The sequence below is a fragment of the Oreochromis aureus genome, linkage group 10, assembly GCF_013358895.1.
Source record: "Oreochromis aureus strain Israel breed Guangdong linkage group 10, ZZ_aureus, whole genome shotgun sequence".
NCBI classification, from domain to species: domain Eukaryota; kingdom Metazoa; phylum Chordata; class Actinopteri; order Cichliformes; family Cichlidae; genus Oreochromis; species Oreochromis aureus.
In genome coordinates, this window is record NC_052951.1 from 11,156,705 (window position 1) to 11,184,464 (window position 27,760).

Sequence of the window (27,760 nt, forward strand, 5' to 3'; positions counted from 1 at the left end):
GCCCTCTGGCAGGCGGTGCAAAGCCTGCAGACCAGGACCACCCGACACAGGAACAGTTTCTTTCCTAAGCCATCTCCCTTCTAAACAGTTGAACTGTCACACTGCTCCCACTGCCAGACTGCAACTGCCTTATGTACATTCTGTAGTATTCATTCCACCTCATTTCATTTCTGTATTTTATGTATATCGTTCAGATTAGTTATTTATAGTTGGTTTACACAGCTTTGTGTATGTATGTATGCATGTGTAATGTATATATAGATACGTGTGTGTGTGTGTGTGTGTGTGTGTGTGTGTGTGTGTGTGTGTGTGTGTGTGTGTGTGAGATTACATTGCTGTGCTCGAGAGCCACCATCTACACTGTAAAATGTAATTCTAGATGTTTGTTATTTCAACATATTATTCTATATCAGTTTGGCGATAGATGACTGAAGTTGTTGTTATAACATAGAATTACAAGTTAAAACGTCCCAATTACACCAAAAAAAGCTAACTTGAAAACTCATGTCCAGCTAAATCAGCAACTTATGTGAAGTTGACAATGTGGGTAAAGTTGAGCACAGCAGGATTCAAAACTGCCTCACGTGACTGCTACCGAGGTGCATTATGGGGAATTGGCGGTTAACGACATGCTCACTTTACTTGGGCGTTTTCTGTCGTCTTCTTTGGAATATGCTTTCAAGGTGAGTAACATTGGTTATAACTATAAGGAAAAGAGCTACAAAAGTTGGAACATGTTTTGAATTTATGGCATGATGTGTGTTTTCTCTTTTACCGAAATGTTTGCTTTAGCTAATGTAACTTTAGCCGACAAGGTCCAGCTTGTGTGTCATGACCAAACTTGACCTAATAAACTGACACATAGCCTTTTTATGGGTTTAATGTGGCACTGACCAAATCACAAGTATTGTGCCGCTAGCTTTAAGGTTGTGCACTCAACCACTGTTGCGATATTAGCAAGCTAACTCAGCTAATTAATAAAAGCTTATTTCATATTGTCTCTGTACTTGTAAATTTCTTTCAAGTTCACAGGCTGTTGTATTTTTGGTGGAAGTTCATTTTGGCAATATTTCCAATAACTGGCTGGGTTCAAAAGAACTTTTTTGGCAGGACTCCGATGCTTGTTGTCATCTGTTTACCCTATGTAATCACTTAAGTTGTTATTAACTGCTGCATGCTAAGCTGCAAGAGTGCACTGAGGACTGAGACAAAATATGGTCTACAAACCAGCATTATATTAGTTTTATCAGATAGTCCTCCAGTGTGTTTATTTTTGCTTTAATTCTATTGTGCAGTTATTTGTTACCCTGAAATGCTTTATGCTTAACAACAGCTCACTATTTTAACTTATTTTTGAACTCTTGTGATCAGTATGACTAGACTGTGTGAGTTTCCATACTAAAGAGCTGTAGTGATAAAATAATTGGCATCAGAGACACTGATTTTGGCATGGTATACTGCAGAAGTTTTTTTTTTGTTTGTTTTGTTTTTGCATAATTTACCTTTTAATTAAACTGCATTCTCTGTATTGTACGCAAAACTAACATTGTTTATGTCTTGATGCATTCTCAATCATCCAGGAAAGTAAATCTCCAAAAGTTGAATCTGTTCATCTGGACGTGGCGTTTTGTGGGAGAAAGCGTTTCGTCACTCATCCAAGTGACTTCTTCAGTCTCAGCTGACTGCAGGTTTCCCAAACCTTATAAACAGTACATTTGCATAATGACTGAAACCAGCCCACTGAAGGAACAATGGGCTGTGAGGTCAGTTCCATAATCATAATTATGCAAATTCCCATGACCATTGATCAACAATCACTGACCAAAACCCACTGATCAAAGAACGCTGATCAATGGCCATGGGTCCCATTCACAGAGAGTTGGGGAATGGCTGCAATCACAACATTGTAAGATGGCGAAAGGAAACACCACAGATTATAAACTTAATAGCTCTGTAGGATATAAAAGCCGGGACTGAAACTCGAACCGGGGCAACCTTCCAATTATAAGACGAACTGTCAACTCTTGAGTCACGATTCAGTCATCCACCCATGTGTGTGAATGACTGAATGTGTAAAAGCGCTTTGGAGTCCTTAGGGGACTAGTAAAGCGCTATACAAACTCAGACCATTTACCATTTAAATTGAAAATTTTGTTTGAATTCTGCAATTGAAGACATGCTCAGTTATTTATGAACATGGTCTTTGTTTAAAAGCAAGAAATGGATTTGTAACATGGGGTGCATATCTCATTCTGAAAAACTTTAACAACTAATAAGTGTTACCCAAAGCCAATCACCATCATCCAAAGCATCAGTATGGCTCTTCTTTGGAAAGACATGAATTCTTAAGCACAAAGAATGTTGTGTAATTGTAATTGTGTAATTTTATTTATTTTTTGTCTTTTATAGCCGACAGGTATTGAAGACACGTTTTCTAAGAGGATGAAAGTTGGCATTGTGATGGTGAAAGAAGAAGACATCATCGATGTGTTGGTTGTCCTTGAGGCGACAGTAATCCTGTCTAATCTGAGGGATGTCTCAAGTGCCACTTCCATGCTGATGGGCCTTCTATTTGCCCTCAACATAGACTATCCAAAGGAACTTAAGGACATCTTTGAAGTCATTCAGAACATCCTAATGAACATTGGTGGAAGGCAGTGCATCTCACTAGTGCATGGTCTAAGAAACAGACTCTTGCAGAAAGCCATGCAGAACTGTAATTGTATGCCTTAGTGTTAAGGACAGGTTTTATTTTACTGTTTGTTTTTTTATTCTTGCAAGTTCTCATTCTCACTTTTGTATGTCACTAAATGACTACACTTTACATTCCAGATTAGACAATTACTCATTTGTTCATGGTTTAAGAAACTTATGTGAACAACAATATAATGGTGGACTGTGCAGATGCTTATCTCATGCAAGTCAGTAGTTTTCCTTTGTTTTGCAATTGAGCAGACTCAAACTGATGTTTCTGAAATATCCATATTATCAAATGTTTCAGAAGCATGCACTCATTTTCAGAGATATCGGTTCTGTGGAATTTGTTGCAATTGTAAACGAAGACAAATACAAGAGTTTGATGTCTTAGTTGTTATAAACTGATCTTTACTGTCACTTATCAAAGGTTTTGTACTATTTTAATATTTCACATTTTATGCTAACAGGTGTGACTGAGCACAATGAAGTTTAAAAATTTTGCAAATGTAAAGAATAACTTTTCTAAAATAGCAAGTGTCCCGTTGATACATTACATTAATGCAGACTTTATGTTGTTACTTCACAAGGATCACTACTGCTCCTGGAGTATTGGTCAGAATTTAATCTTCACCCAAACTGGGCTCAAGACCAAGTTCAAATTTATTGTTTCACAGGGAGCAGCCTTTGAGTTTTGATGGATTGTGAGCCTGATGAGCTACGTCACTGATTTTTCTGTTTCTCAGATGACTAAGATGGCACAATAAATGGTGAATGTTGGGTGCTCATTAGTAATTGTCTTGTCATGTTCTTAAAACAAACTTTCTGTATGAAATGATCAGATAGACTTTAATGGAATCTGTGGGGTTTTATTTTTTTCTGTAAACAACAGAAAATTAATTTAAAGGAATGTAGATATTTAAACCTGAGATCTAAGATAAACCTAACAGGTAGTTTTGCTGAAATGGATGTTAGAAAGCTTAAAAAAAAAAAACTTAAGATGTTTAATACACATTTTTTTTACATCCAGTCAATCAACTCTGATAATTAAAATGAAACTGATTTACAAGTTCACTCAGCTACCTTAAGGAGCTCAGTTAATTAATAAACGTAAATCAACTTAGCTAACAGGTTATGTTAGTTAAGCTAAAATAGATTCCTAAGTTAAAAGAACTACTAAAGTATTTGAATTAACTAAAAAACCCAAGTCAACTGAACTAGGACAAGAGTTTAAACAATAGATTATTTTAATTTAGCTGAAAGGGTTTTCCCAAGTAAAGATGACAATTAAAGGAGTTGAACTGACTAACAAATCTCAGTCAACTAAACTAAGACAAAAGTTTAGACAACATGTGATTTTTCATTAAGATAACAATTGGTTGTGTTAGAAGAACAAACTCTATTTCTTGACTTAACTTAAAATTTTAAGGCAGCCCTTTACCTCATATTTTTAAGTTGAAACAACAAGTTAGATTTTACAGTGTGGGAACGATTATTGCAATCGAGAATAATCGATATTCTGGGCCTGCTTATTTGGCTCCATTATCAACACTTAGAGCTGCAGTGGTGGATGTGAAACCAGCTACGGAGAACCTTGAGATACTTTCAATTTGTTAAATATCCAATTTTCGTAATTTGTCTTAAATATTATACTTCCTATGTGAGACAAAACACATTTAAATCTGAGCACACCACCAGAAATCCACCGAATCATCACATTAAAGAAAGGAACAGAAAAAGCTAATTCTGCACACCTTTAACAGTGTTGTCTTCACACAAGTTTTGAAGATGACTAATAAAGTTAAAAGTGAAAAACCACATCAAAAACACTCATGATGACATAAACAATCCAGTGCCAGTACAATCGCTCTTAAAGACTCACCCCTTCCCTTTTATTAGCCGACTGCTATACAGCAGCCTGAGCCTTTCTACACACTTTATGCCTGACTACCACAGACAGTATGCACTTTTCTCTCCACACCTGAACAGACTCACTTGCCACAACAAACGGAGTCACTTACACAGCTGCAGAGTGGCTGCTGTTATATTGAGTGATGCACAGGAAAACTTTAATTTAACTTAGCTGCTCTGTTAATATGGCCCACTTTGGCCAGTTCCTCCACTCACGTGTTTACAGTTTGGGATCGGGCTGATTGAGTCACTGTGCTCTCTCTGGTGCTCCATATGTTGCTGATATTTGCTCATGCTGGTTCAGGCATGTTTAGTGGTTTAGTCTTTTTTAGATAAACTAACTTCCTCCCTTGTTACATTCTTGCAACAGTGCTTTCTCTCATTTGATATGCCAATAGGAACCACTACCACCCTGTTGTTACTATGCACGTTTACACATCAGCATTACCACTGCATGTACAAACTTTAGAGTTTAGCTGTATAACTGAGTACCAGTATTCACAAAATGTCACAATATGATATGCAGAAGTGTACAGCAAGAAGAGCAGATCTCCATGTCAGCTGAGGCAAACTCAAGGATGACACGATGAAGCACATGGTGAAACAGTCCGGCTGTTGACATGCTGATCTCATCTCATTCATCCTTCACTTTCTGCCCAGCAGCCTCATCTTGACCTTTTAGTCACATGCTGAAAGACTGAATGAATAAGGGGCTGCTGAGTGAGACCAGACTTTAATCTGCTTGGTCCCGGACTGGACGGTCACTCCATCAGTCTCCCTGTCTGTGTGTTCCAGCGACGTGCCCTCTTTTAACTGTAATCAGAGAGGCGAGTGAGGTGAGGGTTGAGTTGGGACAGAGAGAGCAGAGGAAAGGCAGATCATTCCTTCTCTCTCTCTCTGTTACTGTCTGTATCTTCAGAGTATGTCTTTGCTGTAACAGATTAGATCACAAGCTGGGGAGCATCCATCCCATCAGCGGATCAATCAGCGTGAGCCGCAGGAGCAGCCCGACGCACACAGGACATATCAATTAGGAGGGAACTGTCTGTGCACTTGGTGTGTGTGTGTGTGTGTGTGTGTGTGTGTGTGTGTGTGTGTGTGTGTGTGTGTGTGTGTGTGTGTGTGTGTGTGTGTGTGTGTGTGTGTGTGTGTGTGTGTTCAACATCAGCGTGCAAACGTGAATTCATAAAAGGCTGATGTGGTGGTGAGCAAAGCTCTAATGTCAACAGAAAGATTAGGAGGAGGACAAATGAAAGGAAACGCCACATTTTAACACATTAAAACATTTAAAAAATGCTTTTAATTTCATATTAAAAAACACAGTCTTCTGTAGATTACTTTGGCTCATTGAGTTTAAACAGTGCTTGTTACAGAGACATTAGGCATGATCAGTTCCTGAATCTTTTCTGTTGGTCACATGCCAGTTTCATATAACTATAAAGACACCTAGAGCTTTGGATCTGTGGAACTGTGGATGAAACATGAGGATGGAATTCAGCAGGAAAATGACTGAAATCATGTGTGGGCGAATATGTGCATGTGGACATGTGGACATTAATATGTGAGTGTGGTGCTCATGGACAGAGAAAGAACAGTACACAGCTGACTTTTTTTTTAATGATACCCGTGTCTCTACAAGACTGTGGTCTCGATCTGAGGTCCTCCTTCATATATGATGCCTGCTTACAATCAACCTCATATCATATTCTCTTTGTCCGTAGAGTAAAAGATACACATCTTCAGGCATGACAAAACTCTGTTTGTGTCTGTGTGTGCATATGTGGGTGTTATCTATAAGCCAGACAGAGAAAAAGCACTGCAGGTGTAGGTGTGTGTGGATTATAGGCATACTGCGTGTGTGATTTAAGAAGCATCAAGTTGAGTGAATGTGAGGCCCAATGTGGTCAAGATAGGAATGTGGAGCCCTGTCTCTAACATCAGGTATGGGCTGTGTGTGTGTGTGTGTGTGTGTGTGTAAAGGGAGAACCTTGCACCTGCCATCTATTTGATAAAGATGAAGTGGTATGTTAGAGGCTGATTGAAGCACGCCATCTAAATACACAGAAGCCCACACCTAGACCTACATACATGGGACAGTCTCTAATCTCAGCCAGTGCCAGGCATCTTTCACTGGGGTAATATATTGTAGTCTCCAGGCTGAGGGGAGTGCAGACAGTGACTCACTTTCACATAGTGAACCTCTAGAAGCAGCTGTGGTACACTATCAGCTCGTGTCTGCCTGAACAAACAAAAGACTGATTTGTCTTACCAAAGACTTACTGAACAAAATGACAACAACAAAAACAAATGTTGTGTATCTAAAACATTCCAAAGTAACTCAGCATTTGAGATCATCTGCCTGCTGCATTTTCCTATGTCACTGCATCAGACCCAAGTCAGCTTCACCACATCACCAAATGAAAGCACAGCAATAAACAAACAAGGACATCAAGTGTAAAAGAGAGCAAAGTGATTCATTAGTATCCTCAAACTATGACACATGAACTGTATTTGAAACGAGATTCCTCTTATAAAAACTGCGCTTTACTCTCTCTCTATAATAACATGAATAAAAGGTTGTCAAAAAAACAACAACAACAAAAAGATACTCAGATGATAACTGAAAACATTTCTAGCAGATTAGACAGTCATTTGTGGCAGAACTGTTGCCAGGAGCGCCATCTTGGCCTCCTCCAGATGACATACAACTTCACACAGTACTGCTGTCAACAGACAGGCAAAGAACCTGACTATCAGCTGAAGTAGCTGTAGCTAATAAAAAAATGCAGCTTTTACCTTATTTAATGACCTCTAAATGATTTCCTTTTGATTTTGTAGTGTCAATCCGCTGTTTGTGTGCTTAGGTTTGCAAAAGCCAGCATTGTGAAAATGAGGCAACTGAGGGCAAAACACTAAAAGGGGATGTCATGCTGGCTCTATCCATCTGTGGTTTGACATTACTTTCTCAAAGAAAAACCAACAAACTTTGACCTGTTTTTGCTGCAGATCTCACCACTCTTTGACATCCTTCCCCGAATCTCCCTGATACTGGCTACAATCCAGCCAAGTGATGATGTTTTTGTGAGAAAATATTCCCTCTGCTGCTCTCTCTTCCTTTGCTGGGGACACTTGAAAGCTCAAACGTGGCCCGGTTTACTGCTGCTTTCTCCTTTTATCTGTGCAGACCTGCTGGATCAGCAACTGTCCATGCAGAGAGAATATCTCAGCCAGTTCACAATATTATCTGTGTACATTTTATCAGCAGTGCATAGAATTACTACCACAAGTGGATGCATTTAAGTTGAGCACATCATAGTATAACAAAATATATTTAAAGAAGCAGATCCGCTTTTGGATAACGTGTATATTTACTTTCTTAGAGTTAATTATACTGGATAAGTGGATTGATGTATGAATGGAAGGATAGATGGATGGATGGATGGATGGATGGATGGATGGATGGATGGATGGATGGATGGATGGATGGACAGGCAATAAATATGAAGCCACAACCACAGGAGGCATTTTTGTCTGAACACATTAGCTAAGTTGCAAACTACTAAACTGCAAAAAAAGAGGAACCGTCGGCCTTGTTAGCTAACTGTGAATTGTCTCTTGGTTTTTGTAGTTTAAAAAATTGAGTGTTTCAGGTGTTGATGCCTTTTTAAGCATAACTGCAATTATTTTCTGCGAGATTTTGAAATTCTCTGTACAATGCACCCATTTACGCCTTTACTACGGATGGAATTTGCTTACCAAACATTAGATAATATCTCAACACTGCACTGCTCCATGTAGGATTAAATCTTACAAAAAAATAAAAAATGCAAAGATGCAATGACCAAAATGCAAAATTTCATGCTTTACAGACACGTCACAGTAGCTTTGTCCATCTTTTACATAAAGCTGATGGATATGTTATCCAGTTTCATGAGTTTTGGAACTGGTAGATAGCTTATTACCTTTAGACAGAACTGGCTTATCTGTTTTTATTTGTTTATGTACAGATATTTCCCTAAATGTCCCAAAATTATTGCTTAAGATAAAAAATATCTAAAAGACTTTAGTTTGATCATTGCCTAAAAATTAAAGTTACAGAATCTGCTTAAAACTTTTCTCTTTAAAACTGTCAAACTTTTGGAATTTCTTGATAAAACTGTCCTCATCCCTGCACCTATCCCTAGCATCCTCATTGATACATCCATCAACCTCTCCTCTTTTTTCCTACCTGGCAGCTCCATCTTCAACATCCTTTGTCCACTATATCCACTATCTTGTCTCTTCTAAAATACATATTATGTAACAGATATAAGGTGAAATCACTTTCCCCCCACTGTTTCTTGCATTAGAGACTAGAAGAAGCTACACCATCATCAAAGATATTACCTAAATCTTATCTAGGTGATTATTTATTGTGTTCCACCACCACCACCTCCTTCCTTATTTAGCTTCCCCATACTTGATTCCCTGGTGTGGCTTATAAACTCATGATATGATTTTTACTTACGGTACATGTGCAGGAATTTACTGTAGTCTGGTCAGCGTACAAATCCAATGGAGCATTTTTAATTCACTTGGCAGAGCAAACACATTTATTTACTTCATGCCAATGAGGAGATAATAAACACAGGTAAACCAGTGTGATTTGAGAAACATTAGATAATCAATCATTGTGTGCACATGACAGTTACCGGTGGTCTCGATCCTTCAAAATGACTTTAAAAAACACAGAATTCCCCATAACACAGATGGTACAAACAAAAACACGGCAAAGCAGCACAAGCTATGAGCAGCCTCTGAGAAGAAGATCAATCACTGCATGAGAGGGACGAGGATAAAACGACATGAGAGAAATGTAACTCAAAGCAAAGCACGCATAAACATGCGCACGCGCGCAAACGCGCTTCCAAGCGTGCGTGTTTACGGCTGAGGGCCCAGACGTGGAGGACTAAAGCAGCTGCAATCCAACTGCTACAGACACAACAATGAGTCATCCTGGCTGTTGTTCTCCTCAAACAGTCACTGGTGGGAATTCCTGGGAGGCGTCCACAAGTCATATTATTGTGACCATACCTGAGTCAGTCTGCTGGCATAAGTGGAACCAGTAAGCATCTACTGTAGATCTACTTAAAAACAGGTACAACAATCACGACAAACAGCACCTGCACATAGCTGTAGTTAATACGTAACACTTTTCTCTTAGTAAATTTTGTTGACTTCTGACTTTTTTTGTGGAATATTGCACATTATTTTTGGAAAAAAGAAAGGAAGAGAACGCCAACATGTATGCGGGGTTTAATGGAAAATCTGATCTGATTACAGAGCACCACCAGCAAGAAGTGAATCATTTCTTTAATTTCCTGGCCTGAGCTGTTGACATCATTACACAAAGACATTACTGAATTTAATATTGATGTTTGAAATTGCAGTACACACCCTCTTTAGCCATAAACTGCAACTTCTGCAGTAAAGAGAGGAAACAGCCCTTAAGTGCAAGAACCAGCTTCGACCTCATCATCTCTGCTGTAAGTTGCAAAATGAAAAAAGCAGAGAGGCCTTCAGAGGTGGAGGACTCATGTAATATGCATAGCCACTAGTCTTTGAGTGTGCCTGTGTGTGAATGTGTGCGAATGTGCGTGTAAATGTGTGTGTGCGTGTTGGCTGCAGCTTTCATGGCAGAATGACAGAGGAGTAGGAAGAGAAGGGAGACAGGCAAGGAATAAGAAACAGATAAACATGTTTTGGACCTGGCGATGGTTCTCCTCTGTCTGACAGATGTGAAAGAACTGCAGCGGTCCAGCAGAACAAATATGGGGGAAAAAATAGAGACAAAGGGCTGCAATTCCCACTTCCCTTCTTCCAATCTCCCTCTGTTCATCATACCTCCTCTCCTCCATCGACATGTCATTTGTTGCTTGCTGCCGTGACACAACTCGGAAGGCACAACCACATGGCAGGAGACTTTCACTGTGTGGGTGAGCGTGTGCAGAAGCAGAGATAATCAAAGGGCTTCCAGCTTATACAAAAGATAGGGAAGGTTAATTAGTACTGTAGAGAACATTAATATTGGAGAAAAAAAATCTCTGAAACATGCTGGACACTCTTCCCTCTTGATGAAGAGACATATCAAAAGACAGAAATGCTTTCAAAGGCCACATTAAAGGTAGATTTAAAAAACTGTTGATCTCAGAATAATGAACACAAAGCCTACGAGAGGACTTTCCAGTAAATTAAAAAGAAAACTGATGAATTGGACGGGATGAAAGTTCAGTCTTAATTACAGTCCAGCTCTAATTGACTGGTAGACCAATTACTGTGGTTTTTGTGGGTAATGTATCAGTGAGCGAGCAGAGCCAAGTGCTGCCGTGCTCATAATTACAGTAGACATCAGATTAGACCAATGAGTGAGCGTAGCATACACAAATATGCAAACACACGCAGGCTTTGATTCATAAGCACACATTAGGCCGAGTTTATCCATTTGGGTACAATCGCGACAGATGCTGGGATACAGCGGCAGAATGTAATGAATGGATGATTCAAACATGCTGCGTATTAGTCAATGCTTTGTCGGGCCTGCAGATGAAGTGGTCGTGGAGTGTTTCTCCAGTAAATATTAATCGTTTTTGTGTAAATATGCTTCTGTTCTGTTTAATTAATGAGATTTGAGAGCGCAAACTCAGAAGAAAATACCCAGATTGCGGGAGGCGGCGACAGTGACCAGTCGCATTACTGTCAACCAGCAACGCTTTAAGCAGCACGCACTCCGGCGCCGACAAGATGCACGTCTGTGACTGATATCTGATGTCAGCGCGCGCCGTGAGACGCAGGTTACCGTGTCAACATCACACTGCGCCTAAACTGGGTCACACAAACAGATGCACGAAACAAAGCAGTGTAAATACAGTGTGTACGCCTAATCCATTGCTCTGCTTCTGCTTTTTTATTTAATTTTTGCCAAATCAATGAGAGCCGAAAGCCTCGAGCTGGTCGAGCTGTGATGAAACAGAATGAAACGCCCGCGATTGACAGCAAACGAGCGCACGGCGTTTTGGGGTCTTGTCTGTTTGCGGTTGTGATAAAGATCTGTTTATTAGGGAGTTAAGATGAAAGGATAAAATATGAAGAACTGGCGTGTTAGAAAAAGAAGCACGGATTCACTGCACACCCACTCTCAGACACACAGAATATAAAATGAGAAGCAAGCAGCCTGAAGGGCGGAGCAGAAAAGCCTCTGACCAGAAACTAAAAACTCCAATTCCTTGAGCAAGGCGCTTGACCGAAAGTTGCTCCCGCAGAAATGTAGAAAAGCGAAAGGGATGGGAACGGCTACATTTAGAGCCCGAAGGCATCGGGAAGCTTCAAGAAGGGCAAAGATGATCAAAAAAATAAAAAATAAAAGTGTTGGTAATGTTTGCTCTCTAAGAAAAGTTCCACCACTCAGTCGAAGACATTTTCCAGGAAGAACTCTCTGAATACTAATAGTGACATGAATGATGGTCCAATCATTCTTACTCACGGAGTGATGGAAGAAAAACTCACTAAGCGTAATTTCATTTTTGGAGGAACACATTCTGCTAATAGAGTCTGTCGCTCTAATCCAGCCTGATATGGAAAATGTATTCATCTGTATCGGAGACATGATTGACACCTGGCGCGGGTACCATATGGGCTCCGGCAGCGACAGCAGCACTGAAATAACACAGCAGGTGCTTTGATCAAAGCAACTTCCTATTTTCATCACCACGCTTCTGAGGACATCTGCATAGCGGCTTTGCCCAAGGGAACGCTGACACAGCAAGTCGGGCTTCCTCGGCATCAGCACAATGAAACTTGATGTGTGAATGCGTGTGTGTGTGTGAGAGAGGGAACACACAGGAAAACACACTTCCTTTCCTTCCCCAAGCAGCCAGGGTCAGAGAAAACACTGAAGGACTCTCCCTGATGAGGATGAAGATAAGTGGGCACAGTTTCAGAAGGTTGTACAAAGGGGATCCATAAAGGGAAGTATTCACTGCGTACCGTACAGCCTGGGTTATGTGAAGTTTAGCTGCAAATCATAAACTTTTGCCAGCAAAAAGTTGGTCCACAAATGAAATTTCTAATCTCAAAGTCATTTTTATTCATTCTGCTGCGACTGCAGGATTCATTGATTCATCGGAAAGTGCAGCCATGGTGTCACTGTTTAAATTTGAATGCAGTTCTCTGAGGTACTGTGATATAGGCAGACAGTGGAAAAATGGCCCAGTTGTTTCTGCTGTTTTGTTGGAACGCATAAGCTTGCGCATGAGAAAGAAACTCACCCTGAGTCGATGAATATGTGGACCAGGAGCCAATATGATAACAAGCTCAAAAAATTTGAATTCCACAGGCAGATACAGCCTAATGTTCAGGGTTTAGCAACTGATTTAGTTGCAAATTAGCAAATATTAGCATGCTGCTAACATCTGAATACTGAGAGACAATTATATGCTGGTGCTACACTGGGAATCTATCCAGTGTTTGCTGAGATAATGTAGTCAGGACCAAAGTGATTCAGAATTACAATCCCTAGAGCCACAAAACTAAGCTTGGTTAAAAATCTATATTTAAGTGACTTTTTTCTTTAAGTTCAGTTCTCACGGTTTCTTTGGAGAATTTGTTTTGTGCCAATATAAACTACAACAACTGCTGCAAAAAATGTCTAAAAAATGCTAAAAACAGTAGAAATATTAGTGTTTCTGTGTTTGGAACACATTGGGTATGCATTGGGAACACACTAGTTCCCAATGCATACTTACTTGTGCGGTACTCAAATTGCACATGAAGCATTCTCCAAATATTTGCAACATTTGACTCTGAATGTCAAAATGCCACTTACCAATTATGATATAAAAATTATTGTAGTTAAGGTGATGGTTTTACACACACTGACACACTAAACAACTCCACAATGCAATTAGTTTGTGGTCTTGCATGCAATGCCTGAAAAAAGTAATAAACCGCCTATGGCTAGCTATCTAGTGCTAGCATCATAATTGATACTGATAATGCAGACTCCTGGTTCATATTATTTGATGGGCCACCTATTATCCACTATAAAGCCATGGAGGTGACCACTGAGCCCTCAGTCACCCAGGCCTGAACACCAGTCAGCAAACCCGTGGCAACAATTTCACACTAGCAACTGCCAGCAACCTCCAGCAACCACTTGCCAACCAGCAGCAGAATACACACATCAGGGGGGGCACCAACAGGAGTTTTAGCAATTTTTTTTTACACTGAGCCCTAGCAACCTCCAACAATCACTTTCAATCAGCCAGGGAATACACATTTTTTCCTTGCGACCGGTGGTTGCCAGATGGTTGCCAATACGTCTCTAGCTCTGCGTGACTGAAGTAAAAATGTAAAAGGTGTTAAGAGCTCCACAGACAATTTTTTAACATTTGAGTACAGCATAAGTGTACATAGAGAGAAAATGACTGCACTCAAAATAATGAATGTACCTGCTACTAACTACAGAAGTATGTAGGATTTGAGTTGCAATGCAAGAATAAGCTCTTTTCTTTAGGAGGTCAAATATCAATTATAGTGTTTTTGTAGTTTCTGCCTAAAGTCCTGACATTTAAAGATACAAACAAGACAAACAAGGCCTCTGGATCGTTTGGATTTACAAACTTCTCATATTTAAAAACCATTACCAGTAATGCCAGACTTTACTTATGGCTCTCCACTTAACTATCGAGTGCCATTTCACTCCTTTTATCTCTGCATGTAACAATACGAAAAGCCTGAGCCGTTGCTACTACTCCAGATGGAGCTACACAAACATCTCCAACTCTACAAGTGAGGGAAAAAAACAACAGTGTGCTTCATATTTCTTTCAAGAGCAGAAAAAAAACAAGCCTTCAGGCATATCCCTTTCAAGTCCTCAACCCACGGAGCTCCCAGAGAGCTGTTTTCAAACTAAAACATTTTGAACTGGAAAAGTACCGACTTGCAGTCAAATCAATAAAAACAGGAAAACAATCAATGCAGCAAATAAACTCTTCAGCATGTTTTTATGTAAGGACATAATGTAAATGATCTCCATATGTTAATACGGCTATAACCCTGCAGGGAAACAGCTGAGATGAAGCTTGTAGTGAGTGCTTGCACACTCACCCGGGTGTGACATGTCTTCAGTCCTGAACAGATAACGGCACTGCAAGAATCTGCCTGAACACTGTAGCATGACGAACCCCCAACGCAGCCCTCAGCTGCCTCTGAGTCTGAGCAAAATAAACCGGTATTACCAACAAGGATTAAGGTAAAGGTTCTGTTACTTAGAGGTGAACAACTATAAGAAAAACGTGAATATAACACACAATAAAAAGGATGAGTTTGTGCACGTCTTCCTCTCTAATCATCCTCAATGCAAACATGCAGAGCGCATCGAAGGAGCCGTCCAATCCGATGGATCCTGACCACTAAGAAGAACAGGCCGATGAAATATGCATGACAGGAGAAAAGGCTCCCTGCCGTAGCGCACAGAAACGTTCTGCCTCCCTCTCTCTGAGCGTAAAACATTGATGGCAGCAGCGCTCGGCGGTGCAGCAGCTGAACCGCTGGATTGAGTGCTGAGCTGAACCATTGGAGGGTTAGCAAGTTCACATCTAATTCTGGACTGCACCCACAGGACCACTGGGCTGTAAAAGGAAAGAGCTGGGCAGTTTTGCCACGAAAAAAGGCTTTTCCTGGTTTAACCAAGGCAGTCATGTATGTGTGTGAGTATTCAGAGTATAAAGTTTGCGTGTGTGTGTGTGTGTGTGTGTGTGTGTGTGTGTGTGTGTGTAAGCAGTACCATCCAAAACTTTCATGTTTAGGCTTCTTTGCTATTTAGAGGCCAACAGTGTTAACCTCTTCAAGATACCTGGAACAACCTGACTGCAAAGTGAATTTAAAAACTTTGATTTACTTTTAATGTGAATGAAAACTTCAAAGGTCTTTTATAGCGAAGAGTTCTGTTTTTTTTTTTCAGTTTAATTTTATTCATATAGTGTAAGAATATAACGTGAGTCATGTGACAACGTGGAACAAGAGTTGAACCTCTTCCTGCAATGTTGCTACAAGTACAAACTTCTTGTGACAGGTAGGGACAAGATGTAGCACATTTTAAGAAGTCAACACCCATCCATCCATCCACACCTACAACCAATTGAGAATCACAAATTAACCTAAGATTCACATGTCTTTGAACTGTGGGAGGACACCAGAGGACCCAGACAGAACCCACGCAGAAAGGCCTCAACCAGCTGGTGGATTCAAACCCACCCACTGCTGCCTTCTCGCTGTGCAGCAACAGTGCTAGCCACCTCACCACCGTGGGCACCATCACATGTACCCTTAGAAGTTTGACATTTTAAAGAATACATCTTCCCAATCCAAACACACCTACACTGCCAAACTTTAGAGTAACTGTAGACAAATCTCCACGTTGTGAGTTTCTCTTCATAAAATCAATCCAGTTGCACTTCATAACTGCAAGTTCCCTGCAGCTATGAGCTTTTATTTCTAACTGCAGGGAACTTGTGCATAATATAATGAACCCCTAGTCTGCTGTATTGATACTAACTATTGTTGTAACTATTTAAACACGTCACAGTAGTGTAACTTCTTTCCCTTCCGTGTGCCCCACTCCTAATCCCAGCTACTGCTATCTACTGAACCAAGTATATTTAAGTGCACGGTGTGAAGGGTTTAATGACTAACCGAGTTCTGCTATCACAGAAAGTATTCAGGGCTGAGCTGTAACAGCATTTCTTGAGTTATGACAAAGAGTTCCATTATTTGTGGTGATAGCCACAATTTCCTGCTGCTAAGTGCCTCGACAAAGCTCAAGCTACGGAGAGTGCATTATGTTCCGGTGACAACCAGCAACTTTAGATTTTTTTCACCAGACTCACTCAGACATTGAAGATTTTGGGCTTTTAATAATATGAATGTCAGCAAATTATTTTTCCCACTTTTGCAAAGGAAAACATGACAACCCTGTGTTGCACCACTAAAGGGACAACAGATTTACTTGTAATTTATTGCTTGTCATGTTGCACAGAGCTAGCTAACTTTAACCTAAACTGCACGTCCACAATATGCTTAACGTTTAATATAAAATTGGATACGTTCATGGTTTAAGTGTTTTAAGTGACAACGGACAAGACCAGCTGACACCTGGCAGTACAGGTGGAAGCTTTTGTTATTTTGTAACAGATCTAATAGAAATAACGCCAAGGTTTGTCGCAAAACTTCAGATTCAGGGAAATCTATCCTGTTCCATTGGGGCAAGTTTTCATTTTCCCTTATAGCTTCATGGCTTAGGACCATACCACCCTGAACAGGGCAAGCGGATTAATCCCTGATTCCTTCAGTCTGCATTCCGAAGTACCCTTGGGCAAGATAGTGAACCCCTGATGCCTCCATGTGGGTGTGTGTGAATGTTAGAAAGCGCTTAGACATAGATAAAAACATTGTATGACTGTCTGTGTGATTGGATAAATGAGACTTGTATTAAGAAAGTGCTTTGGGCACTCAAACAAGTAGAAAGGCACTACATAAATACCAGTCCATTAACCATTTACATGGTGAAAGCAACACTCATAGACAATCTAAACATTAGACAATGCACAAACGCCAAAGGCATGCCATTTTTTTTTAAATGGCGTAATCACATCAGTTTATATATCATCTACACATTTCATCCATCAGATACATCCTTGCTATCTATTCTGCTCCATTAGTTTGCACTCTATCTAATGTTGTTTTAATGAAACAAGAAACACCTCTTCTAAGTGACTAAAGCTCAAATCTTTGTATATTCACACCTTAGTCTAATCCATTCCAATCAACTCTGAACTAAGTAGTGATGAGCAAAATCTCATCCACTTCTTGTGTCTCAGTTACTTTCAGCACTCCAAAATGTAGTAACACAGCACAACATATGGATGCTGACATTTCCACTGTCTGTCACAGTCACTATAGAAAACATGGGGATCAAAACAGGTTTCACTTCTTGCTGGAAGGAGAAAAGTGACAAGGAGAATCTTGCCAGCAGTTCATTTCTTCCACTCTGCGAGAAAACTCACACCGTCAATAGCCAAACTGATGATATGCACACCACAAAGACAACCATTGTTCTTAATCTGCTTGTTACAGTTTATCAGCCCACTTTGATAGCACTCTCTCAACACATACACACATACTTGTAGTGCTGGGAAAACAAACACTCTTCTGATCTGCCCTCCTCGGGGCTTTGTGGGCTCTGTGAAACCTCTGTCTATCTAGACAAGAGTCAACCTGGAAACGGAACAAAGACCCAGCTCCTCGCTTTGCATTGTTATTTAGCAAAAGCCGTAGCTATAATAGACACACAGAACTGGATTGCACACACACATAAAAAAACACACACCAGAGGCTTGCCAAAGACTCATTCTCATTTTCCCAAAGCAACATTGATCTGATACTGGAGTCAGACAGAGAGGTATGAGAGTCTGGCTGTAAGCAATAAGCACCACTTTAAACACATCATTAACCATAGCCTGTGAAAGTCCACCTTTGTCAATAAAGATTTAACCTGGCCAATGAATCCAGTCTCTAATTATGCTTAGTTAAATGCCACTTGCAGGGATCTAAATAAGCTATAGGTGAGGACAAAGTTTATGTAAATAAACAAGAGGAGACAAAAAGTAACAATCAAGGGTTTGCGCATCTGAACAGAGTGGGTAGGGGTAACTCAAGCCCTAAGGTTTTACATATAATGTCAGAAAAACAGGTCAGGACACCTGTAGTCGCCCTTTCTCAGAGAAGGAAACAGTTCTGGAAACACTGTGTTTGCTTTAGTTGGGGGTGCTGCCGGTGTAGAAAGTAGAGGAGGCACTACCAAACTCTGCCTCTGACCAAAACAATCACTGCTGGCAAACTGGAAATACTCCAGGAAATACTCACCGACAGGGAATACTCCTGTCAGTAGTCTAGTGACCAGTGGTTGCCAGGTAATCCCAAATCAGTCTGTAATCCTGTGTAAATGGGGCTAAGGAAGCTCGCAAGCATTGACTGATGAATTAGTTCTCCACCCTGTGGTCACGTCCAGCCACATCAAGATGGAGGGCATAATGCTACCTCCATCTTTCATATACAGTCTATGACTATTACACACGATGCTCAATTTGACTTCACATGTAGAACTTTTAGCATGGTCACCTCCCTAACGTGATGTGTGTACACAGAATTACTGTATCAAATACTGTTTTTTTAAACCAGGAGAGCCACAGTAAGCGTCTTTCACGATATTAGAGCCGGTCTAATGCACAAATGGGGAAATACACTGCTGTAAATAAAGCACACATGAACCGTATCCTCTAATACAACTACAGAAAAATGCTTCACCTTTTGTACCACATGCCATTAAAATGGTCCAATGCGCAAAGCAAGAAGTGTGAAGGCCAGTACTAAGCAGCGACATCAGCCGTGGTGTGTTATTGGTTTATTAAGCTCAAGTGCCGACACGACTGCTCTCTGTTTACGGGACCACTTCTCTGTTAGAGGGAAACCAGCGGCCTGATAAGTCACATGTAGCTCTGAACCAATGACCTGTGTTAAGGAGGCATAATTGTCTTTTTACCGCAGGCTCTAAATCCATCCTCGCCTTCATCTCACTCGCTTAGTCGCGCCATGCGGACTGTTGTTGCCTAGCTGCAGCTGTCCTCAAGTTGTGTCTTTTGTTTTGCTCTTGTTTTTGACTGATAGGCAAGGTCAGCTGTTTGTTTGTATTTTTTATATAGAATCCCAGTAACAGGCAGTGCTATTAGAATGGATCTAATAGTCTAAAAGTATAGCATGGAGTAGTGAAGGATGTCTTACAGCACGAAGCAAAAGACTGAAATCAGTTCAATTAAAAAGATTTTTCATCATCTTTCATAAGAAGGAAACCTCTTATCTCAAAAATTATACATTTATGGATCAGTAAGTATATATGCGATTGTGCTGATGTGTGTCTTCACATCTCTACCGACCTGCAGCCATCTGCATGTATCCAGCCAGGGTGCAGATCCTTCTCTCACATCCTCCACTGGGCAGGAAGATGGTGATGATGGCCAACAGGGAGCTGACAGCCAGAAGAGCACAGCCTCCTGAACACAGCACCGCACTGGTCTGAGGAAAAACACAAACACAGGACAATTTCATTTTATCTCCACCGATTCGCCAGCAAGTACTCCGAGCAACACGTCGATTAACCCACATTTTGAGCAGCGGGAGCGAATGTGGAAAGCTCCTGTCATTACCTCACTGTCAAAGATTTGGGATTTGTTGCTAAATTCGAAACCATTCCCCAAAGCCAAAAAGTCTTTGCTTTGGTATTGTGTAATCTCACAGTTAATCCCCCACTAACAGGTTATTAGCTCTCTCAGCTGGAAAACAGCACTGCAAGGCCAAACAAGAGGGCACCGTCCTTATTCATTACACCTTCACTTAATCACACACATGCTGAGAGCAGGAGAAGCCAAACAGAGGCAGAAGGCCAACAGAGAGAAGACATTCCTCCACAACTTTTCTGATAAACCACAACTACACTTAGAACAAAAAGTAAGGTGTTTGTGTTTGTGTTAACTATGCTTCTTGCCAATAAATCTTATACCGTTGGAAAGCCTGTTTGTTTCCCTTTGATGGTGCCACATTTGTAAGGAACACATTGAGTATATGGGTTGATCTCATGAAAAAGTTACCAAATCGTCTTTGCCAATGCCAAACAACTGCTCTTGTTTGGTGTTTTGGTGTCTTGGATTGTATGATTGAAGCCTGAAGCAATGAGACCTATTGGCGAGTTAAACATGTCTTCATTTAAGAAACAGAGGCCTCAGTAGCATGCAGAAGATCCATGCACAGCCACAACAGCCTGGCACCTCCTCCTCATGCTGGTAGCGAGCTTGGTCACACACTGCTGTGGGATGGCATCCCATTCTTCAACCAGCAGTTGTCGCAAGTCAGCCAATGTGGTTGCGTTGGTCACCCTGGTAAGAACAGCACGTCCAAGCTGATCCCACAAATGTTCAGTGGGGTTGAGATCAGCACTGCGGACAGATTATTCCATCCTCTCCACTCCCAAATTCTGGAGGTAGTCTCTGATAAACCCCGCTCTGTGGGGGCGAGTGTGGCCATCTTAGAGGATAGACTTCGGTTCCAGAGCACAACCCACATACTCAACTCTGCTGTTCATACCTTATAAAGATGGGCTCATTATAAGGGAAATAAACTGGCTTTTCAACAGTATAAGATTCATTGCCACGAAGCATTGTTACATCAAAGAAATAACTGAGCTAGACAAAATTCCTTCTTTTTGTACTCTTTATATAAACATGCATCCTGGAGAAATTTGGCTCTTTGTCCTATGAATGGTTTAACCGTTTTTCACTGGGATCAACTATGCTCACTTGTCCTCTTCTGCTTCTACTTTTAGAGACTCCTAAAAAGTGGCAGCTTTAAAAGCCACACAGTGCGTTAGCCCTGAGAGAGAGTGCGTCTGTGTGCGAGTGAGTTCGAACAACCTGTGTGTCTTTGTGGCGTTGTTTGATCTGCATAGCCTCTCAAACTGACTCTCGAGAAAGCCCCCACACACCCTCCTTGGCACACTTTAAAAGGTGTCCGTCGTCGACAAGCGTGGCGCACAGACAGCAGGCTCAACACAGCGCCACATCAGCGATTAGCATGCGGGCGGGGGCGATCAGAGGGAAATGTCTAACATTCACAGGGGAATTACAGCCCTAAAACACGTGTCATTATGCATGTTCCTGATGTGACTGACGTGAATGGAGGGAGGATGAAAGCGGAGTGATTTCCATGCCCGACAGAAGATTTAATTAGCTTGTTCTGGGTGTTTGGCAGAAAGGCAGAAAGGGGAGCAGGGAAATACTGAAGTGCTGTAATGTTGGTGGCAATGATGATCATTATTCTTTTGACCTTTATTTGTCCAGGTCTGCTGAGAATATGCGGTCTGCTTCACAAATGGACAGCATACATAAACAGTGCATTTGCACACATTGACATCTGGCTTAGCTTCTTAAGAAGTGTAGGCTAAGTGCCTTGCTCAAGGGCACCTTGAACACAGCTATAAAGCAATAAAAAGGAACTCCCTGAGCAGATAAGTGATTTTATTGCAAATCATTCGGAGGAACATTAAAGGTTTCATTAAATTTAATTTAAAGTCTAATGCCATCATTGTTAAGCCCAGTGACAATATCTCAGTCCTCCAGCAGAGCAGCATCTGGCCACTTAGGTCTTCCTTTGTCATGCACAGCTGCCCAGAGAGCTCCACACAGCACAAACAAGCGTGCAAGCAAATGGAGAAAACCTCCTCACCGGTTTGAGCATTTAAATAAAACACTGCAGATACAGAAAAAACAAGCAAACGACTAAATACATAAAGGTGGCAAGCCGCTCGGACTGTAATGAGTTCCAAAGCTATTTGCAGAGGGCACGAAAAAGTGATGAATGACCTGATGTGGCTGGGACACCATTATTTATCCCATAGGCTTGTCTATTCTGAAGATACTGATGTTGGTTATTCATGCTCATTGGGTATAGAGGTAGATACTGATCATTCTTTTAAATGTAATAAACACTATTTTTATTTAAACGGAGTATTAAGGGAGCCTAATCTTACATATTTTAAATACATGGAAAGAAAACCTGTTACTGACTTTAAAGGAGTAGACTAATATATTCTAGCTGCACAATGCTGGGCTGTGAGCACTGCTCCCACTAAAAGACATCAGGCCTTCTTTCCACCTGTGTGTCTCTGACAGTTTGGTCAGTAGTCTGCAGGAGGTCATTCTGTAGGGCTCTGGCAGTGCTCCTATTTCTCCTCACACAAAGGAGCAGGTCCTTCTGCTGGGTTTGTGCCCTTCTCCAGGCCTGCCCAGCTCTTCTCACAAATGGCAGTCTCCTGGTATCTCCCTCACACTCTTTAGACTGCACTGGGCAACACAGTAAACCTTCTTCTGACAGGTTGTATGGAAGTGCCATCCTGGAGGAGCTGTGGACTGCCCATGCAACCTGAATGGGCTGCACGTACTGTCTCATGCCAACGTGTCAACTCGAGTCTTAAGTTTTTACACACTGAGTTTGGATTTAAAAAAACAAAACAAAAACTGGTCAGGATGTTGTCTGCAGTCTGCCGTGCTCGGTTTGGTTTAGCTGAGTGTGCTGCCTATATAGACAGTGCAGGAGGGAAGCAAGCTGAACCTCTGGGGCTGACTGAGTGAAACTTTAAAAAGTTTTCATAGTTTGTAACCTTCACCATCACAGTTTCTGCCCAAAATCAAACATAAATAAACAAAGACATCATGCATGTTAAATCAGACTTTCAATTTGCGAAAGTTTACTACGGTAATAAATTTAGCATTAAAGTAATTTTCTTGTATGATTCCATTCGGTTAGACTACAAGCAGTATGGCCACCTGTTGGTGACGACTTTAAGAGCTACAGCTTTAAGGAGCTTCTGCAGAGACAACATTTATCCCCTTATGGATTTACTCTTTGATAACTATTAGGACTGATCAATTCCACCACCCCCTCCACATGTAAGCAGTCATGTGATCGATTGTTAAGATACAAATATTGAATATACTGTAGATGCTTCTTATATGCCATTAAGACCATAGCTGCTTTTCTTTTTTCTTAGTTTCTTTATGCCTGCATGTCAGCGACATAAGAATAGATAAGATGCACTTAAAAATCCAGATAAGGCATTAACTTCGGTGTCCTTTGTTCATCTTCCCCTCTAACCAGAATGATATTCATGTATGCAGGGGAATGTCTCGTTTCTCTCCACTGCTTGATCTCGGCGTGCCCCGTGGGCTCAGAGTGTGCAGCGTACCTCCCACCCTGCTGTTCTCAATTCACTGTGACACTTAGAGGTACATCATGTCTCATATAGGAAAGTACAGACAAAGAGAGGGAGGACAGCCATCAGGTATGCTTTACCTAAACAATAATAGACGCGTTATGAACTCATAATCAGTGTCAACATTGTAAGCTGCAAATCAAACTTATTTGTGTATTTTCCCCATTTTACACCAGCTTATTTATCTGCAAGCAGTAATAGATTTATACACATGACATTTTCTGTGTGCCATTTAAACACAGCCCCAGAGACTAATAAAGGCTATCAGAGCACTACAGGGCTATTTTTACAGGAAAACAACCAACATTTCAATTAACTGTGTCCCAATTCATCAAATTCCAACACTGTGTTCATGTGTGAGTGTGCTCTAATGGAAAAAAAAACCTATTTTACTTAGAGACAATGCAAAAATATTTAGGAGGCCTGTACTTGAGTCGTTCGGAGCGGAAGTTAATTTAGTAGAAAATGAGCTGCTAAGAGTGCTGGTCTTTTCACTGATTCCTCCTAAATAGATTGTAATTATGTGTGAATAACTGGTCGAGCCACCGCAACAGCTGGAGAGACACGCGGAGGGTTGAAAGAGTGGAAAATTGTGACGAGGGGAAAAATATATATATATTTTGAGCTGAATACAAAATGAGACAAGCAGACATGTCTTAATCTCTTTGTCTTCCACTCTGCTGCACTCTGAAAACTTGTTTTGGAAACTAATCCTCTCGGGATATTGTGACTCAAGGTACGCTCAATCACTCAAGGCGTAACGTCAACGTCACAATCACAATTAATACAGAGAATAACCCACGAGCGCACCATTTAATCCCACAGTAGTCCTAACTGGCCTGCGGCAGCCTCTAATATAACCACGCAAGTGTTACAATGTTGATAAAAACTAAAGGCTACAGGCAATGATACAAATGTAAGCCTACCTGGCACCGTCATAAAGAAGCTTTATTGGTTTCCCACAATAAATGATCCACATCCTCAGCCTGCTGGAGACCAATAACCTGCTCCGATACAAAAAACCACACAAAAAAGCACCATCCAGCTGCTTTGAGTAATAAAGGGACATCATGAAGGGGACTCTTTGATTTCAAATTACATTATGGAAGTCGGGGATTACACTGTACGGGCCAATGAAATTTCATAGTCTCTTCAATGGGGAGTTACAAGATGGAGATTGCAAGACATGTCTCATTAAACGCACTTTGCCTTTCCGAGTCTGGACGGAAGGGCAAAATGTTTCAGCGCGAGGCTGTGGAAAATGGAGGGTTTCTGCTCTCCAGAAGCGGCGGGCAGAGGAGACAGTTAATGCTCAGCGCCGGCCCTTGACAGAAATAACTCCTCCACTTTACAATCGAATGCCTCGTCTTTATGGAGGACAAGAGGTGAAGCGAGAGCGCTGCAGATCCAGCAATAAGCAGACGTGACGGGTTTACCATATTGCTGGAGCGCTCTATTGTGTGCGTGCGTGCGCGTGCTTTAGTATATACTGTAGTGAACCTGTGCAGGTGTATCATCTGCACTCAACTGCTGCCTCATCCTCTGTGTGCTTGCCTCAGCCCTTCCATCAGTAATCAGCATTCAGCAAAGCCGAGCAGTCGCACTAAAGCATCAGCCTTGACGTGTTCTGCCTTGAGAATACCATTTGCACTGTAACGCAGCTTCCTGGGACACTTCCTAACCACCAGAGGTCTTTCTGCTTCAGCCATCACACACGCCTATACAGGAATCAGCTGAGATTTCTCCTGTCCGCTCCTCTTTCCATAAACTGTTTCCTTTCACCTGTGCTGCCCTCTGCGCTTGTCGTGCAACTTCATCATCTTCCAGTGGAACCACGATTACACTGCCATTCTGAGCACTAATAGAAAAAAGCCCCCCCACAACGGCCCCTAAAGCAATGTGCTGAATTATACATCCTCCCCTCATTGATCTTCACTGAGAAGTGACTCAGAGAGGGAGCGTTATTTGGACAAGTATGCGTGTGTGTGTGTGGTGGTCCAGAGAATGGCCGACGAAGGTGTGTGTGCAGAGCGAATGCGAGGCGGAGAGGAGACGAGGGAGAGAGAGAGGAGCGGAGATTAATCACCTGACAAGTGGATGGAGTGTCCATTTGTGCCTCAGGGACAGGCTGCAGATAGGATGTGACATTCAGGAGCACTTAGGAGGACATGGGAGTGCATGCTTTTCCCTCTTGAACCCTCTCACACAGACACACAGACACTCACTGGGACGCAAACAGAGAGTCATGGAGAGTACAACATACACGTTCTGAGGGGAATTCCTATTGTAAGGCTAAGAGGTGGAAACACAGAGTCATGAAATGCACAAGATATTATCAGCCATAGAAAACCACTTGTTAAAGAGGGATGAGTGGCAGAATATGAGATACATGGTTGTGGGCAGTGAAGTACAGTGCAGATGTCATCTACTGAGATAAAGAATAATGGTAAAAGCTGGTAAAACAGAGCCAGGTTTGTTCACAGTCCTGCTCACAGGAATGTGAGTATTTGCATTTGCATGGCACAAATGGGCAAACTGAAAATTTCACCTGACAATGGCGTCAAAACACGGGGACCCAAGTGTTCCTTCTTACGTTGTGTCATATATATGTATGTAACTTTGATTTTGGTTTTAGGCATCCAAAATTCTAATTTCCTTTAGTTTTAGTGCAGTTTTAGACAACTTACGATCATAAGATTATCATAGACTAAATCTAAAGTTGATTCAGCCATAAACAATTGTAAAAGCGTAAAAGTCAGTGAGAGTTGCTCCACGCGGTTTCAAAGCCATCTCTTCCTTTTGTTGTGTTTTTCATGAGAAACACGGGAGCTCCACCCACCCCACCCTGTTTCTCCACTGTACAAGTACATTACTTCTGATTGGATCACTTCCAAACTCATCCCGCCTTTCCACACAACTTAATTAGTTCTGATTGGATCTTGTCTTTCTAGAATATTTCCACTTAATTTTTATTCATTATTCATGAAAGTATCAATACTTTCCATCATAGCATTTGCTCTTGTGCTCTAGTTTTTATTTAGCTATCATCTCACACACATTCTCACTCCCGAAGCGTAACATATTACGCTATAGGACAAATCGTCTGTATGTTACGCTTTCGGCCACCCAACACATTCCTATGTTACCAAACCGTTTGGACTCGATCTGCACATGTACATTTATTCTACTTCAATCGCTTTGGAAAACACTATTATTAAGGTCAGGTTTAGGGCTGGAATACACGGTTGGAACGAGTGTTACCACCAGGAGTGTCAATCTATTGGATTCCATCCACAACCCGGCGCGTCACTCTGGCATGTGGAAGGTTACCTTTCGCGTTCTTGAGGGACGCCTCAGGACGTGACAAATCGTCGGTATGTTACGCATCAGGAATGAGAACGGGCTCCGTCTCGTTTTGATGAAAACAATGTTGAAAATTACTGCTCAACGAAATTAACACTTTGCACAAGCAATACCTTTGATACCAAAGCTCGGGTCTGGGAATCCTCGAAACACTCACTTTCAGATGGTCTCTTCCTAATTTTGGGTCTGTATGATGTCAAACCTTGGGTTTGCCAAAGCGAAGAAGAGAGCTGGGTTCAAAGGAGGATGGCCTCAAAGTGAGAGGAGCCAAAACATCTTGTTTCAGACAGGCTAAAGGCTCAGAACGATCATTTTGAATTGTGGATCCTGTTTTTTTTGTATTTTTTTGAGAAAGGTCACGAATGTGACCTTTCACAGTGACACTAAAGGGGAAAAGTTGGGGGCAAATTTGTTTAGATTACAAGAAATTTAATGGACAGTCTGGACCAAAAGGATCTTTTCTGGTGCAATATTATATTTAGAGTATAAACCACTGAAAGATTATTGGCTGACTAATCCGTGGAAGAAAGCGCTGCAGAGTTGCAAATAACATGCGACAGATAGAATATTTTTTCACACAGTTGGTTTAAAAGAGTTTTTGAGGATCAAAAACTGCAGTGGGCCTTAAGCTGTTTTCTGAATGTTGAGTCTCTGGGCTTTAAACTCCCTGAGAAATCAATGGCCACCACTGTGACTCAAATGTAATGCTAATAAGCAAGAGGCACAAACTGGGGACACCAGCTTGGTTTAAAACCATGCTCTATTACTCAGACTTTGAGCTTTATTCAACGGAAGAAAATCTTGGGAAACACTAGCACAGTAAAGGACAAACAATGATGAAATCGTCAGTCCTAGCAGTAGCAGAAAAAGGTCTTAAAT

The 27,760-nt window shown here is 41.3% G+C and overlaps 1 protein-coding gene across 1 annotated transcript in view; it reads right to left on the reverse strand.

Annotated features, from left to right (window-relative positions):
- LOC116324219 (transmembrane protein 211) overlaps positions 1-27,760 on the reverse strand; it is a 122,777-nt gene that overhangs the window by 71,814 nt on the left and 23,203 nt on the right. The window contains exon 2 of the mRNA XM_031744797.2: positions 19,632-19,770. Coding sequence (XP_031600657.2) covers positions 19,632-19,770 — 139 coding nt within the window. The remainder of the gene's footprint in view (positions 1-19,631; positions 19,771-27,760) is intronic.